Source organism: Vitis vinifera, chromosome 6 (assembly GCF_030704535.1).
Source record: "Vitis vinifera cultivar Pinot Noir 40024 chromosome 6, ASM3070453v1".
Classification (NCBI taxonomy): Eukaryota; Viridiplantae; Streptophyta; class Magnoliopsida; order Vitales; family Vitaceae; genus Vitis; species Vitis vinifera.
In genome coordinates this window covers 1,972,495-1,990,336 of record NC_081810.1, presented here as the reverse complement: position 1 = coordinate 1,990,336, position 17,842 = coordinate 1,972,495, and the positions used below count along the sequence as shown (strand labels likewise).

The 17,842-nt window shown below is 37.2% G+C and overlaps 2 protein-coding genes across 2 annotated transcripts; both read right to left on the bottom strand.

Annotated features, from left to right (window-relative positions):
- Positions 1-7,560: 7,560 nt before the first annotated feature.
- LOC100253550 (uncharacterized) lies at positions 7,561-15,449 on the bottom strand. Its single transcript, XM_010652979.3, has 7 exons — positions 15,188-15,449; positions 14,901-15,103; positions 14,361-14,808; positions 13,908-14,267; positions 13,650-13,828; positions 10,570-13,545; positions 7,561-10,360 (listed from the first exon to the last, which is right to left on the bottom strand). Exons 1-7 carry the CDS (start codon positions 15,387-15,389, stop codon positions 7,769-7,771), a joined length of 6,960 nt encoding a protein of 2,319 aa, XP_010651281.1. The 5' UTR covers positions 15,390-15,449; the 3' UTR covers positions 7,561-7,768.
- Positions 15,450-15,949: 500 nt separating this feature from the next.
- On the bottom strand, positions 15,950-16,829 carry LOC132253909 (uncharacterized). The gene is made up of 2 exons (XM_059737272.1): positions 16,405-16,829; positions 15,950-16,043 (listed from the first exon to the last, which is right to left on the bottom strand). The coding sequence occupies exons 1-2, from the start codon at positions 16,674-16,676 to the stop codon at positions 15,950-15,952; spliced, it is 366 nt and encodes a 121-aa protein (XP_059593255.1). The 5' UTR covers positions 16,677-16,829.
- Between the last annotated feature and the right edge of the window lie 1,013 nt (positions 16,830-17,842).

Here is a 17,842-nt window from a genome sequence, read left to right as displayed (position 1 = left end):
TTCATTTATTTTAATTTTTTCATATAAAGATTAAATAATTTAAAACTACTACATAAAATTTTAACTAATTTATGTTTGATTTTATTTACTATATTCCATAATAAAACTAAATATGAGAAAATCGATCATTTTCTTCACTTTTTTTTGCCTTTTTTAGTGCTTTCCAGAACTAGACATAGCCTACATGTTTTCAAATAAGTGAAAGTTAGTACTCCCTTCTTAGATGCCACTAGACAAATTCTATCCTATACCAAATTATGAAGGATAGCATATGATTAAGAATAGGCTTCATGTAAAAAAGAGAGCATTTTTAGTCAAGCAAGCACGTAAAATCAATCAGTAAAAAGTGCCTATAAAATATAAGGATTCAATCATCACTACATTTTCATGTGTCATAAGGAATACTAAGATTCAATCAATTAGTACTATCTTTCAATTAGCTAATTATTCACTTTAAGATTCCTAAGGGAATAGTTGAGGATGCCCTTATACAAGTGAACAAGTTATACTATTTGGTTGTGTTAGACACCAAACTTACATTGAGTAGTTCAGATCCGAAGCTCCTAATCATAGGGAGGTCATTCCTTTGGTACCTTTAATACTCTTGAAAATTGTAAATATGAGGTGATGTTGTCTTTTGGCAGCATGACTTTGAAGCTCAATAATTGAAAGTAAAGCAAGAGATCGAAGAACTACATACCTTCATCCATCCATTCATTCATTCATTCATCAAATCTTGTTAAATAGAGATTACATAGGGTCAACACCATATAAAAAGAAAAAAGATATCATATCCTCCTTTTATGAGATTCAAACAATATCTTTGTGATAAAAGAAAATTAAGAAGATCACAAGCACAATTAACAAGAAAAAGGCACAATAATAGGATTCAGCAAAATCTCATATCACACACTTGCAAGTTGATGGGGAGGTAGCCAGAGTAGCTTAGAGCAAATTTGGTGATGAGAAATTGGTAGAAGTCCTTTGGTGAAGAAATTTGCAACTTGAGATTTTGAAGGAATAAATAAGACACGAATAACACCATTGGTAACAAGTCTTGAACAAAATGATAAGAGACTTCGATATGTTTCATACAAGCATGATAGATAGGATTGGTAGCAAGTTGAGTGGTCCCCTTGTCAGCAAAATAAAGAGTAATAGGGTAAGGCACCTAAAACCCTATGTTGGAAAGAAAATAAGTAATCTACACAATGTAAGAAGAAGCCATAGATAGAGCTTTATATTCAACTTCAGTGCAAGATTGAGCAATAGAATGTTTCTTTTTTGGTGGCCCAAGAAATAAGATTATTTCCCAAAAACAAACAAGGACCCATAGTAGAATGGACGGTGTTAGGACACCCAGCAAGGACAGTTTTGTTACGTAGATATTGCAAGGACAGTACATATAGTTGTAGATTTGACCATAGGACTGAATGTATCATTAAAATCAATCCCCTCCTAATTATAACCCTTAACAACTAAACATGTTTTAAATCACTAAATGGAGCCATAAGAACATTCCTTTAGTTATACACTCATCGATTTGTAACAACATTCATGGAAGGAGAGTGGGGTACAAGGGTCCACGTGTTATTTTGCATACGAGCATCATATTCTCCTTGCGTGGTAGCAACCCATCGTGTATCCTTTGAGGCTTGTGTGTATGATGTAGGTTTGTTGGTTGAAGTAGTTGTAGATAATAGTAATTGATAAGGAGTAGAGAGAAATGCTCTTAAACGGCTTGTACCATCCTTTGAATGTGTAATCATAGGATGATAAGATGAATTAGTCATGGTAAAGGTTCTAGTTGGAGCTATTTCCTCATTCCTGTTGTGCATTATCAAATGAAGTTGTTAAACCACAATTGATATTGAGGGAGCAGTCATTCCGACATCAAGTTCAGTATAATTAGAAAGAAAAAAAAAATAGTGAGAGTTACTAGAATGAATATAATCCTAGTCTTCTTTTCAGGAGAACCTAGATGAAGATTTTGAAGAAGCAGTGGTCTGAACTACTAGTTGTGAATCATTGTTTGGGAAGGAAGTAATGGAAGATGGACATGATTTCAGTATATAAGTAACAATAGATGGGTGTAGAGTAGTTGAAGGCATGCTTTAATTTTCTGTAAAAGAAAAGGCGGATTCATCAAATACCATATGACAGGCGATAAAGGCAACATTGGTGATGAGATTGTAATATTTGTAGCCACAATGAACCCAACTATATCCTATGAAAACACATTTCCGACGTGGGAGATAATTTATCCTTACAAGTAGCTCAATATTTGGATAACAAACACATCCGAAAATTCACATATGAGAATAAGAGGTGTTACAAATACAACTTCATGTAGAGATAAATTGTCAAAACCGATGTGGGTAGAACCCTAGTAGAAGAGGTTTCATACCATAATAATTGTAGAGCATGAGATTGAAATAGCAAAGTGAGTCCCATTTCTGTGATATGTCATTATTTTCTTTTAATCAAGCCATTTTGTTGAGGTGTGTAAGGACGAGATTTGTAGCCCTACGCCACATTCATCGAGATAATGTTTGAAATTGTCTTCCACTAGCTCATTTGCTCCATCACGTTGAAAAAACTTTTTATTGAAGTTGAAAATATATTAGAACATGTATTATGAAATTTTTTGAAACAACCTAAGTTATTTGATCATTACTTCATAGGATATAGCCAAGTATATATAGAGACTTCTATCATCAATACTTGAATCTTGAAACTGATAATGCATGAGATGGTCCCTGGATATCACAACGTATTAGATCAAACAAATACTCAGTAGAGTTCTCATAAGGAAGAAACGGAAGTCTCATGGCTTTTTCCAAGTTAACAAGTATCGATCACAAACTTGTTTTCTTAACTTGGAATTAGACATGGAAATGAATTTTTTTTATTAGTAAGCAAAGATAAAGCGTTATCTGATGGATGATCTAATCTACAATGCCAAATGACATTATTGGTTGAGCCTTCTACTTGAATTGAACAAGTAAAGTCTTCTTGGATTCTTTGATTCCCTACATCATATGAAGGGACCAGACAAAGACCACCTATAATTGATTTTGACAACATGGTCTTCCTTATGGTAAGAACCTTGATGCAATATCCCCATGGAAAACATTCAAAAGCACAGTTATTATCTTGAACAAATCATCCAATAAATAACAAATTCTTTTTTCAACTCAAGAACAAAAAAAACATGATTAAGTTTCAACGGTGAAGGTAAGGTTAAAAGCTGAGAATTCCCAACATTAGAAATTAATAAGGATTTACTATTTCCCAGAAGAACGTGATCTAAACCATTATATACACAACATTTTATAGAAGTTTTGGTTTAGATGTCATGGATTATTGCACCTCTGTTTGCAATCCAATGAGTACTTTTACCTGTGGATGAACCAACACCTTGGGAAGAGTCTGAATTTAAGCTTAGTCCAACAAAGGATGCCTTAAAATTGTTAGGAGTTTCATAGTTATTATTATGATAACGATAAAAATAATTAGAGGCAATGTGACCAACTTTCTTACATATTTGATAAGGTTGATGTTGGGATTGAGCCTCAAAAAATAAGACATGATGCAACAAAGTTATACTTAACTATACCCTTGGTATACTGACATTGATTTAAGTATTCAACTCATATCTCTTACATTGTACATGACTTGGGTACATTAGGAGTTACACAAAAGATACAAGTCACGAGTTCCTTGTAAGTAGATAAATTGTCCACAATTAGTTCATGGATTTGGGCAATCCAGTTGAGATTATAGTGCACCACCTTCTACTTGAAGGGATGACTTGTCTTAACCGTCATGATGGGTTTCTTATGGTGAGTATGCTAGTATATGTGATGCACATTGGACATGACCTATGGTGAATCATGACGCAAAGCTATCAATTGTCATGATTCACCAAGCTACAAAATTACATGGACTCTCAGCCTTGAGAGGATATTGAGCATGTGCCAAAATCAACATGAGGTTTTGACCTATGGGTGAGATCCTAAAGTGGTCATATATCCCTATGGATTGGGTCACTGTTGATGGGGACTAGCGGCAACAAATATTCTCAATAGAGACACCATGATATCTCATAGGATTGAGACAGTGTATCCCATTAGGTGATTCAAAGGAAATGTGATCATGAAATCTATGGCCACTATAATTCCTTTAGTGGAATTTGATATATGTTCCTTGGAGCTAAAGTATATCAGTTGATCATATAATAAGTGAGATATATAACTCAATAATTTGAGAGGTAGTCTTGATAGGTGATAACACTACCTTATTAGATTACGGATACTAGTTCATGAGGAGTCTGCATGTAATGGATAGTAGGTCATAGACCTGAGCACTTGGTGTCTCATTGTAATTTAAATAAGGTATTGGAGTGTAATTGATTCTCTATAGTGGGATGTTGAGTCAATTTCAGAATTTGATTATAAAAGAGCTAATACTCCTATGGGTCTTAATGGTCTCCACTATGAGCTCATATTCTTTGATGGCACGGTTTATGACGGTTGGATGGGTTTTTAGTTCATTTTTGTAAATAAGGGTGTTTTGGTAATTACACAATGTTCCATAGGGATAAGTGAGTGACATCTTTGGACTGGATTAATTGATTAATTAGGGCTTTGTATGGTTAATTAATCAATTAGCAACTTTTTTGGACTAGATTAAGTGACACAAGCCCATTGTGGGCTTAAATAATTTAAGCCTAGTAAGAAACCTATAAATACCCCTTTACGGGTTAGGGTTTCAATGTCTTGTCATTCTTCCCTTCAATCTAGAGAGAGAACCCGAACCTTCACCATTGAGATCTCCACCATTGAGATCTCCACCATCTCAGTGCTAAGACACAAGAAAGAGTCATCAGGTGAAAGATCATGGTGTTTAAGAGATCTACTACGACTATCTACATCAATTGGAATTGATTCAGGAACATTCGGATCCAAGGTATATAGCTTTATTCTCTAGATCTATGTTTTCTATGGTATTCTTGTTGTTTTTAAATATTTGTTTATCTGTTGCGATAGATTTAGAGAGCCTATAATAGATTTGCATGCACCCTCCATGATTCAGGGCATGGAAACAAAGTAATATGGGGTTCCCAACAGTTGATAACATTCACCTCATTAGATTATGAACACTAATTCATAAGGAACCTATATATAGTGGATAATAGCTCATATACCTAAGTTCTTGTATTTTGTTATAATATCATAAGATGCTAAAATGAAGTTGACTCTTTGTAGTGGGATATTGAGTCAATTTTAGAATTGAATTATGATGGAACCACTATTTTCCTATGAGTCTCATTAGTTTCTACTCGAACTCTTATTCTTTGATGACATATTTATTAAGGAGTATTTAGGTTCTCTATTTACATGTGTGCATAAGGACATTTTGGTAAATATGCAAGGTTGTACAAGGGCTTATGAATGGTCTTTGTAGACTAAGCTAATTGATGAATTGGAGCCAAATAAGGCTAATTGATTATTTAGAATCTAAGTGGGCTAAATTAAGTAATATAAGCTCATGATTGGCTTAAGTCACTTAAGACCACATGAAGCCCCCCTTTAAGGGTTTAAGAGTTTAGTCTTTCATTCTCTCTAGAGAGAAGAGAGCCCTAATCACCATATTTGTGTTAGGCTTAATATAGTACGTAACATTCAAATATAAGGTAAAGCACCCTAACCTTTAGATCTAAGGTTTTTATGCTTGTATGCTTATATGTATTATATTTAGAGAGTTTTTGGAAATTTTTGCATGTCACCGCTATCAATCTACAACTAGAAATGGAGCAATCCAAGGATTCCCAATAGTGTGTACTTTCTTGAAGTTGAAGATCAATTAAGGGCCTAGCACAACTTATTCCTAAATGAGTTTGAGGATGGTGAAAAGTACATGTGTAGTATTTCATGTGTTTTCTTTCACTCAAAAATGTCTTGTGAAGTTTTTTTCTCCTTATGAAGTCTTTTTTCCCTTATAATGTTGTTTTTTCAATGCTCCTTATTAAAGGAGGCCACCATTATTTATAGGTAAAGTTAGAGGATTAAATTTAGAATCCTTAAGATTTAATTGCTTAAATGAATAAATTCAGCTCTTTGATTTTGGAAGCTTGATTCCTTTATTTAAGAAATTTTTCAATAAGAGAATATTTATTTTTAATTCTCTTTTGATTTCAATTTGAAGATTTATTTCCTTTTGTTTAGGAAATTTTCCAACAAAAAAGTATTTTTTTCTAATTTCTTCTTGACTTGAATTATTTTATTTTATTTTACAACTTATAGCCTTCTAGATTTTGCTGTGTTATTTTTTGAATTGCATGTCACGTGTTCAATGTGTATGACTTGTCACTTATCAAGCCCAGATTTTGTTGAAGTAAAGAGTCACAATTTTGATGAACAATTAAGTGATAATTTAATCCACCATGATTTTGTATATCTATAAAAGTCCTCACTTTAAGGTGCAACATATATATGCATTGTCTTTTTTATAAGGTACAAGATGAGACTTGAAGTTAGTCTTTTGAGTTTTCAATCTTCTTTAATTTTTATTTTTATTTTTTAAAGAAGTCTTTTTTATAGGAAATTTTCCTATTTCAAAATATTTTTGTCCACTTATCAAACATTGCTTTATTTCTTCCTTTCCTTCCACTTGGTATCAAAGGAAACCATTGTGTTAATAAGAAAGCTTTTTATTTCAACATCAATTTCTTTTTTTTCAGGGTATCTTCCCTTCCAATTTTTTAATTATTTTTATATAAAGAAAACAATAATTTGAGAGACCAAACTTAAATTCTCCATGAGAGGTCCCTTACCCTTGGTGGATTGCATCTCGTAGTTGATAAAATGCTTTTAACTTGCAAGTTTTTCATTTTTTTTTTTTAAATTCCATTTTGACTTTTTTTTAAGCTTTTAACTTTTTTTTTTGTTATTTTTTTTCCCAAAGAAGAAATAAACTCATCATCCCCAAATGCTTGTGTAATCTCTATTACTTGCAGAGATAAACTTGCTTTTAGGCTTTTTTTTTTTAAATAAAGGCCAAAATTCTTCAAACAAAAAAAAAACTACACTTCAAGATAAAATTTTAACAAACTTAAATATTCAATAAATATAAAAAAATATTGAATATTTAAAGTTTGACTTTCATGTAAATAAGTTCTAGTCTTGACACATAATAATATTGTATTTTCGATACCTAAGTGTTATAGTCTTCACTCATATAAATTGATTTAACTGAAATATATAAAAAAATATTTGAATGCGGATAGCTTCTTTTTATTTTTTCCTTTTTTTGTTACGCAATTCCTCCATGTACCCTACCTTGATATAATAATAGAAAGTTCATAAATGAACTTTTTATTTTAAAATAACACATAGTGGAAATTCTTTTGACACTACTAATATGTGGTGCATACCAAACACTAGTAATATGTTAACTTGCGATATATTTGAAACAATCCTAATTGTTTAAATTTATAGGAAAGTTGATAATTTAACATGGTATCAGAATTATATATGGTTAACGAAAATATATCGATTAAGTTTCAATCTCTACTAATATTAATTGGGCAATTAATTCTCAAGTGCAATTAGGTTTACATCAAAATCTTGGAATTTCTAGCTTAAGATGTGAGAAGTGATTTTATTAGGGTTGTATCAAAACCTTGACGCGGATGTCTTATTTATACGACCAGCTAGGCATGTAACATTACAAAGTATATATGTATATAGGCATCAAGAACTCTTTACCTAGGCTTCACAATTTCTCCCTTCATGGCAAGGGAGAGATCACTGAGGCTGCCTCCAGTCTCCACTCTCACCCCAGGCATGACCACAGCTCTACTCCCTACAAAACCACCTTCCCCAATGCTGATCTTCCCAAACTTCACTTTCCCACCTTCACCTTCATATATGTGCCCAAACAGAAGAGCTTCTCTTCCCACACATCCACCTCTCTCAATCTCTACCATCTCAGGATTCAACACGGCTCCCATGCTATCCACATAAGCCCCTTCATTCAGCTCAATATTCGATCCCATGAGCCTCATCCACAGAGCAAACAAAAAAGACCCAGTTATCATTTCCATGAAATACTCCCCTACCAGTGTCCTAAAGGCTTGCCATATAGTGTCCATGAAGACACTTCTACTCCAAATCAGTGCAGTTTCGCCTTCTTTTTTCTTTCCGACCAAACCCCATTTGGCCACTATGCAAACCAAGGCAGCCAAAGTCCCTGAAGATAGCCAAAAGAAAGGAAGCAACCAGTGAAGTGGGAGTTTCTTGGTGTTCTTCCAGTAAAAGACCCAGTTTAGAGGAGCAAAGACTACTAGCCCCATGATGAAATAAGGCAAAACCGTTTGCAGCAATGGTTGAGCAAAAATAACCCATAAGGTCTGGTACCAAGTCCTTGAGAGGGTCACATTTTGGACATCTTTTTTCTGCAATGCTGCTGCCATGGGACAGCCAGAAAGGTCTACTTTAAAATCAGATTGCTCTAGGAAGATCCTCCAGGCTTCGGGGAGTGGTTCCCTGTTTCTTAAATGCTGGCAAATCTCATATATCAATGAACGGCCATGGTCAATTGAAGCACTCTGGGAAGATGATGAAGCCCGGATGACATCCACTTCATGGCACTGTAGAAATGGATTAAACTCCAGCTGCTCAGATTCTTCTCTGGTAAGCATCTGATCAACAATTATTTCCCCAACATCGATATGTGGGAATTCATTCTCGTCCCACGGTTTGGTGCAGTCAAGGGCACTGTCACAGGTGGCTTCATCACCTGGAACTGGCTGGAATTGCATCTGGAAAACATAGCGAACCCCACCAGCAGAATTCACACGTTGCTGGAAATCTTCAGCAAGGAAGAGCAATGGGCGTGTGTCGGTATCATCCCTTGGAATTGCACCTGTTTCTGGTGGGAGGATCCCAATTGGTTCGATCTTACCGGAATCCTCACTGAACTTTTCATCATAAGGCCTTAACTTGAGCTTCACATACATTTCCTGTCCATCCTTGAACCGAAAGAGCCTGCAAATGTTTGAGTAGTAATGCAGCTCAGCAAATGAGTCTGCTCGCCTCAGGGAAGCCCACACAGCATCACGCACTCGTGGAATCCGCTTCACATGCTCCTCCCTTGCAGCAAGCCCACACACAAGCCATGTTGCAAAATCAGCAATTGTGCGGGCATAAAAGGCATTGCCCGTTTTCAATGTCAGGTCAAGGAGTGGAGAGTCACTGCCAGGTTCATCTGGCAGTATTCTCAATGCTGCACCACGCGCATCAATCCTTGCATCATCATCAGCAGCCAAGCTATTGCTGTGCCGGATTAGGACAGGGTAGCTTTTTCCTGGCTGGAAGATCTTGTGATCTGGAAACCCTTTAATATTGTCATAAATCTTTAAGATTCCCTTCCCACCTACACCAATTCGATGGAAATATCTTGATTTAACCTTCATCGTTGTAACAGCCAAATTTGCAGCAAGGTTTCCCACTATTCTCTTATATTTCACATCCATCTCCTCTATTCTCTGATCCAAAGCATGCAGTGTGTTCTTGATCATGACTGGGGTTTGAGAGCCAATATAAACACCACCCCTTTGGAGAACTGAATTCATTGGAGCAACTGAAAGTGCACCAAGAATGACATCTTTTTGAAGGACAGAGCCAGGGAGGACTAAGCTTTGACTCCCAACTACCGAATTATCCTCGACCTTAATTTGCCCACAAGTAAAACCACTGGATGAGTAGAAACCAGGAATGATTCGGCTGAAGTCACCCATATGGACACCAGCACCAATTGAAATCAATTCTGGTTCTGAAACAGGGTTGATGGCTCTGATGGAGCAATGACTGCCAATTTTTGCACCCAAAAGCCGCAAGTAAATGCAGAGGGCTTCTGTTCCAGAAAGGAGTTTGGCAAATCTAAGATGGCAGGCAATCATAATTCGGTGTCTGAGCCAGGTTTTCATGTGGCTCTGCTTTGTATCGGGTTTTCTAGCAAGGAAGCGTGTCATGGTGCAGGTGAGAAAGCTAAGTATCAAGCCATGAGCTAGATAAGCAACAGCAACTGAGATGGCAAAGTAAGGTGGGCTCAAGGAGGCACTTGAAAACATGGTAGTATATGCAATAATGGTGAAGGGAAACCAGTGAAAGGCTCCAGAGATGCAAAGAAAAGTAAAGTGTTGAAAGGATGGGGGACTTCTAGACAGCCAAAGGTAGAGGAAGTAGAAGAGAGCTGCTGCGAGAGAGCTGAGGAAACCAACCATGTAAATTCCCAAGAAGTGGTAAATGGCCTCAATCTGAGCATTTCTGGAATCTTTTGGAAGCACTGAACCCTGAAGTAAAAGGATTACTGTAAGCAATGAAAAGGCAGCCAAAATTGAATCAACTGGCAAAGAAAATCCCTTATAGAATCTAATGAAGTAATGGAATCATGATGTGCTGACAAGTGGTTGAAGTACTTAACCATAAAGAAACATAATAGCTAAAGAAGATTTCTAGCTGACAATGCTAAGATGTAAATGAAAATCTGGAGAGCTCTTACCTTTGGAACATTATTAGCCTTGTTAGATTGGAATACAGATGTCCCTCCTTCACTCTTTTGTGAGGCCTGTACTTCAGCTCCTTCTGCCAAAACACTTCCTTTCTGGATCAGAGCATAAGGACCAACAGAACAATTTTGTCCAATTCTGATTGGTAGGAAACTCAAGATTCCATTTTTCACCTCATGGCTTTGGATCAGTGCTCCTTCTGCAATAACAGCTCCATCCCCAATTGAAACCAGAGATGGGTCTGTGATGTCAATGGTATCAAGCAAAACAGACGATCCAATTCTGGCTCCTAGCATCTCAAACCAGCATTTCAGGAACACTGTTCCTCTCAAATGCACTGCTAGAACTTTTGAAGCAACTTCTTGGACCTTGTAAAGTCCCCACCACTTAACAAAATCCTTTGACCAGATAGAAATTTCTGGGGTCAGGGCATAGTTCGGTTGAAGGAATGAATTCCCCAAGTAGGCAATACATATGCAGGTGGAGAATATGCAAAGTAGCCATGCAAGTGGAGCAAAAGCCAAAGAAATCAAATAATCCAACCAAGAAGTTCCATCTATAAGGTTGCAGCAGGTAGAGAGCAGACTTATAAAAGCAGAAACCGATAGATATGCAGGAATGATCAGCAACACAGAAATGTAGATGAGGGCCAGAAGTTGGAAAAACCAAATGCCCAATTTGTGAGATGGTGCAATTTCCATCACCAACTCAGACAAGTCAGTCTCAGGTTCTGGAACATAGGATGGAGCGGTCATGTATTGATGGTGAGACTTCCTTACAAGATTCTCTGAGAAATTTGCCAAGTCTGCGATGCAGGTTGCTGTGAACATATCAACTGCCCCAACTGGAACTCCAAGGAAGTCTGAAAGTTTTTGAGCTGCTCTCACTACTCCAATTGAATCAATCCCATAAGAGGATAGGCTCTCAGAGGCAAAGATGTTCTTTATAGGAATTCCTGTCTGCTCAGAAACCAAACCCTTCAGGAACTCAACAATATCTTCTTTACTCAACCTAGGATTTGTTAGAGGATATTTATTGAGCTCAGGTCGAGGTGTATTTCCCTCCCTACATGTTCCTGTTGTGAAAGACCGATGCAATACTTTTTTTGACAATATAGGCTCCGGAACTAAACTCAGTGTTCCATCAGAGAACTGTCTGATGCAATCAAACCTCTTTATTTTCCCTGAAGTGGTTTTACTGATGGTTTTGGGTTTGATCAGCTTGATGGAAGCAACAGTAACCCCATGTTCTTCTGCAACATGTGCTTGAATTTGTTCAATAACATCTTTACCAACATGTTTACCATCTCTGACCTCTGCAATCACGACCAAGCCAACCTGATCAGAATGATCCGGCAATGAAATCCCCTTTTGTGATAAGATTTCCTCTGGAACACCAATTACAGCACAGCACCCTGGGCGAAGAAGTTCTGATGAGCTCTCAACAGTCTTTTCTACATCTGCTGCATAAATGTTTCTTCCAGCTACAATAATAAGATCCTTGATCCTTCCAGTTATGAACAATTTCCCGTCAATGATTCGTCCCAAATCTCCAGTTCTAGTGTATCTCCTACCAGGGTGATTCTGAAGCTCATTTCTGAAAGTTTTCCCACTTAGTTCTTCCCTGCCCCAGTACCCAACTCCAGCACTTGGACTACTAATCCAGATCTCTCCTTCCTTTCCAACTTCCTCTTGCTCTTCACCAGTCTCGGGATCAACTACTCTGATGTCAACATCGGCATTCTCTGTATCCACATAACCACAACAAACTCTTTCCTGCCAATCTACCAAGATGGGCTTCCCTTCTCCATATGCACAACTTACAAACACACAATTTTCTGCCAAGCCATAACCAGGAGCCAATACCTCTTCACAAAGGCCAAAGGGGCTGGTAAGCTTCACAAATCTTTTCAGTGTATTCTGCCTCACTGGTTCTGCAGCAACCATGAGGAAAATCATGGAAGAGAGATTATAATTGTGAACTGTATCCTTGCCTGACTCCAATCTTCGAACCACAAGTTCAAAAGCAAAGTTGGGGCCAGCGCTGTGAGTGGCCTGGAACTTGCTCATGGTCTGAAGCCATAAGAGGGGGTTCTTGATGAAGGACATTGGAGAAAATAAAACTGCAGATCCACCACTAACTAGTGCAGAGAAAAGTCCTCCAATCAGCCCCATGTCATGGTATTGAGGAAGCCAGCTCACGAGTACTGTCTTTGAGGTGCTCTTGTATCTCCTCCGCATCAACTTCACATTATGAATAAGCCCACCATGAGTTATCATCACTCCTTTAGCATCACCAGTGGACCCTGAGGTGAACTGCAGAAAACAAAGATCATCTGGCTGTGGTTCAGATTGATCAGCAATATCTTCCTGAAGCAAGTTTCTGGAATACTTGATCCAAGAATCTGTATGTAACCATGGAAGATTAGGCCAGCGAGCTGAGTTTTTCCCATTTTTTCCTGTAAATGAGATCAAACTCTTCACAGAACCTGCACAGACACCTGCATGATACCTAATGGTCGATAGAATGGCCAATGCATTGCATGATTTGGCAATATTTTCAATCTTCAGAAGTGCCTGTCCACCTCTTTGCAGTGGATCCGGAGGAAGAACTGGAACTGGTAAGAGTTTTGCCCTTAGGCACCCAAAGAAGGCGTCAATGAAATCCAGACCTGGAATGTAGACCAGGAGAACCCTGTCACCAGGCTTGAACAATGGTTTCTGGTTTAACAAGAGGTTATGAGCAATGCAAGAAGCATTTGCATGAAGTTCTCTGTAAGTCCTCTGGCTCACCACTACCCCTTCTTCATTAATCCAGGTATAGAGTGTTTTATTTTGGATGACTTCATGAGTCCCCCAGTGCTTCAAATAGCCATCAAGGGAAGCAATATCGGGGAACTTCACTCCTGGGAATTCATCTAATATTTTGGGATTCCCACCCCACCCATCTGATTGCAATGGAAACAACCTCTGCAGAAACACATGCTTTGATTAAGTAATTCATTCTAAAACACATCTCATAACATCATTTGTTATACTTATCCATTGATCAGTTATCCATAATGACAAATTACCTTAACATATGGAAATGTTGGTGAAGGAGTGTCATTTGCAAAGTGCTTGCAGACTAGAGCCACGGCATAGGATGCGTTTCTTTCTGTGAGCTCAAATGCCATAAGGCCACCTACATAGTAAGTGTTCCTCATGCCTTGAAGTTCAGATTCCACTTTCTCATAAAATCCTTCCTTCATATCTGTGTTCAAATATAAAGAATTAGTCCCCTTCAGCAGGCAGGGTTAACTTGTGCAGAAGTGAATTGCTGCATATACTACCTTGACTGCTGATGTGAGGAAAATACTTGAATCTTCGTTGTAAAACCACCTCCTCAATTTCACCTCCCATATTTTTAGCAGTGTTGATTGCGAGCTCAGTAACAGTTGGTCCCTTAATATCAACAGAATTGCCATAAGACCAGAACAAGAAAACATCAGTGTTGTTGTAGAATCTCTGCATTGCAACTGGATGTCCAATAGTTGCAGGATCGTCCATGAATTCCTCAAAATAATAGAATCCCACTGGGATATGCTCCAGCCCTTTAATCTTCAAAACGGTTGTATAGTAATCAATTGTTTGTACTTTACTGAATAACTTCTTTTCAAGCTCATTCATATCCATTACCCCAGTCTCAGGTTCTGCAGAGAAGATTTCCAGATAAAAATGTCAATCTAAAAGGAAGAGGACAAAAGAAAAATAGGAGAACACTGTGAAACTAATGAACTAGAAACCTGCTGAACTTGAAGGGGGTGCTCTGTAAGTTTTTCCATTCTTGAAAGGAAAGGATCCAGAGATGATGATCTCATCAAACTCTATAACTTCGACTTCTCCATTAGAATTTTTCACATCAACACTAACGCCAGCAGAGCTGCGTCTGACTGCCAATACTTCAGTGTTGCAACGAACTTCTATCGGCAGCATTTCACTGAGCTTCTTCCAGAAGTTCATGTATCCACCTTTAAAACGTCGAATTTTTCCAGCCATGGAAGTCCGGGTGAACTCATGAATGTAAGCATAAGGCATGTCTTGGACAAACCCATACCCAGAAGCAGTGTATCCACAAGCCACAGACTTGGGAACAGATTTAAATCCACGAGCCTCAAGAAACTCAGGAGTCAAATCTGAAGCGATTTCACTTACAGCATGGACCCCAATTCGACCTGAATCCTTTGCCTTATCCTGTGAAAAAAAAAAAAAAAAAACGAATACAATAAACTCATTCTAAGCTTTAGAATAAGCCAACCACTCTATGTAATATACTAGAAACTGACCTGGAGTTCCAAAGTCAGTGAGATTACAGATACATAATCATCTGCAACTTTTATGTCCTTATGCTTCCCTGTAGAACTATCAATAAGGGTGAGTTTGTGGGAGTCCATTTCTTCTAGTTCTGACCCAATTTCTTTTGCCCAGTGAAAGATAACAGGGGCACTATTTGCAGCAAGAACTTGGCCACCCAGATCATATATATTTCCTGCAAGGAAAGTATGGTATACATGTAGCTCGAGTAGATGGCATAGAAAACTAGAGAGAAAGTATATTCATAATCAATTTGTACCTTCAATCTCTGCTGATTCACACATGCCCCCAACAGTTTGATACTTCTCCAACACGGTTACATTACTGTAACCAAGCTTAGCGAGTGCATAAGCAGCTGACAAGCCACTTGGACCACCTCCCACTATCCCAATTCTTGTGCTCACAGGCAGGGATGGATGTAGCTTGGAGAATTGATCTTCTATTGATTTTCTCGAGTCCATCTAGTCTTTGACCCGGACCTTGTATCAATAATTCCTGCTGAGATCAAATAATAAACTGAGATCCAATATGCATCTGGTTCTGACTCAATTTTTACTAACCAAAATGCAAGTGTAATCAAGGAAATAAAAGAGAGACAAACTCCTGAAGAAGTTTATTGTTATAAAACCATAACTATGATTTCTGTTAAATCACATATAAAGGATTTCTACAAACTAGAAAGCTCGCCCATAATATAAATAACATCAAAAACAGAAGTTTGTGTACAGACAAAAGCTTATTCGGTTAAAACAATGCTCCTAGCAGATCATTTCATATGTAGCTACTAAGAAGAAAGATTTTCCAAAATATTTTAGTCAAGTAAGACACTAGATCATTCTCTGACAGTTTATTACCAGGATGAAATTCCCTATTTTCATTTGGCATCGTGGGGCCAACCTTATGAAAAAAGAACATAGCAGTGAACGAGGTTCACCAATGCGTGAATCTTGAAAGGCTGGGATTTTTAAGTGCCAAATACAGACTAGTTCAAGAATCATGCATAAGAAAGAAGATAAAATGATCAGAAACATGCCTTAGGGAAGAAAAGAATGTCCACTATCACCGCCTTCAAAGCTGGTAAGACAAACTCAAAACCCAGTACTACACACTTCCCCCTGCAATGCCATGGTCAATGAACACTGAGAAACCGTTCAAATAGCGAAAAAAGAGACAGGTATTCAACGAAGCACCAGACGCTTCAAACACATGACACTCCGCTATAACCTCTCTCTCAAACCAAATATCAAATGAGTAATGGGAAGAATTGTCACCCACCCACCCATCCAACACATTCAAATCTCTCCCTCTCTCCCTCCCTCCCTCTCTCTCTCTCTCTCTCCCCCACTTCTAGTTGCACTACAAAATTTGAAGAAACAATTCAGATAGTCCTTCAGCAAAGACATAAAATAACATACCACTACAAAATCTGAAAAAACAATTCAGATAGTGATCGAGCTAAAACTTAAAATAACATACCTGAGTACTTGAACAGGCAAAAGGGGTACAAGTTCAATGCCAAATGGCGAAAAATAATCGAAAAGTATTGTCGAAGCCGTTTCTCCATGGACCACAATCGCTGATCTCATACCCGAATTTAAATACACAGGATGCTTCGTCTGTCCAAGTAAATCATGACAAAATCCACTGTTCATAATCTCAGAATTTTCTCGTTGTGTCCGATCTTTTTTACCCATCCACCGCTCCAGAGATTCTCCTTCCACCCAAACAACAATAGAAAGGTCCGCCATGGAAGCTAACCTGTACTGATTCCAACATAAAAGAGTTGAATTAAGATGCCATTATCGGACAAGAATATTTCGATTCCGATTGTTCGGTACGAACTATGAGAGTCGGATTTTGGTAGATTGTTGTTCATGGCGGAAATCACAAGCCTCTTTTTATTTTTTTGTGGATTTTTTATTTTATTTTACAGCGAGAAGTTGAGCGGGAACAGTTGGCGGGTAACACCGATACATCAACGATCATAACTGTATCAGAAGTGGGTTGTGACCAGGACCGTTTATTACCGGGGGACCCACTTGAGGGACGGTCATGATTCAATTGACGGCATATGTTAAGTTGGATTTGAATTATAACTGTTTATTTTTTGGTTGAATAAAAAAAATCAAAATATTTAACTTTTTCTATTTAGGTAAAAGTTATTCATTGACGCCAACCAATATAATTAAATTAAATTTATTGATAACGAATTCACTTTAATTATATTGACTAATATCAATAAAATATACTTTTAACTTAATAGAAAAGTCAAATATTTTAATTTTTTCTATTCAATCAAAAAATAAACACTACCTTAACCTTTGAAAACCTTAATTTATTTAGTTTATTGTTATTTAAAATATATTTAAAAAAATTCCACGTCATTAAATAAAGAAGTAGAATAAAGTTTAATATATATAGTTAAATGAATTTATTAAATTACTTTTCTCCTTTTTTTAAATAAATTGGAATTACATGAAGTGAATGTAACTCCAAAGTCAATTGATACCCATTATTCCATTATTCCATTGTTTATGCGAATATTGTAGCCTGCGGACAAATCCAAAATCCAAATAAATTGGAATTATATGACGTGAATGCAACTCCAAAGTCAATTGTTACCCATTATGCCATTGTTGATGCGGATATTGTAGCCTGCAGACAAATCCAAAATCGACAAAAGGGAAATTAAATAGCCTTTTTTTTTTAATGGGGTGATGAGTGTCACTTTCCCATATGAATAAAATTTTCCATCTGTTTCCCATGATGCAAACAGCCGTTTTTGAAGGCGGGGAGTGATGCAATGGACAAGCAGATGATATTGAAAGGAGTAGTTTAGAAAATAAGAGGCTCCTCTGCAATGTAGACAACTGGATAGATTTGAATCACACTTTGGTTTCCATTGTTGGTCACA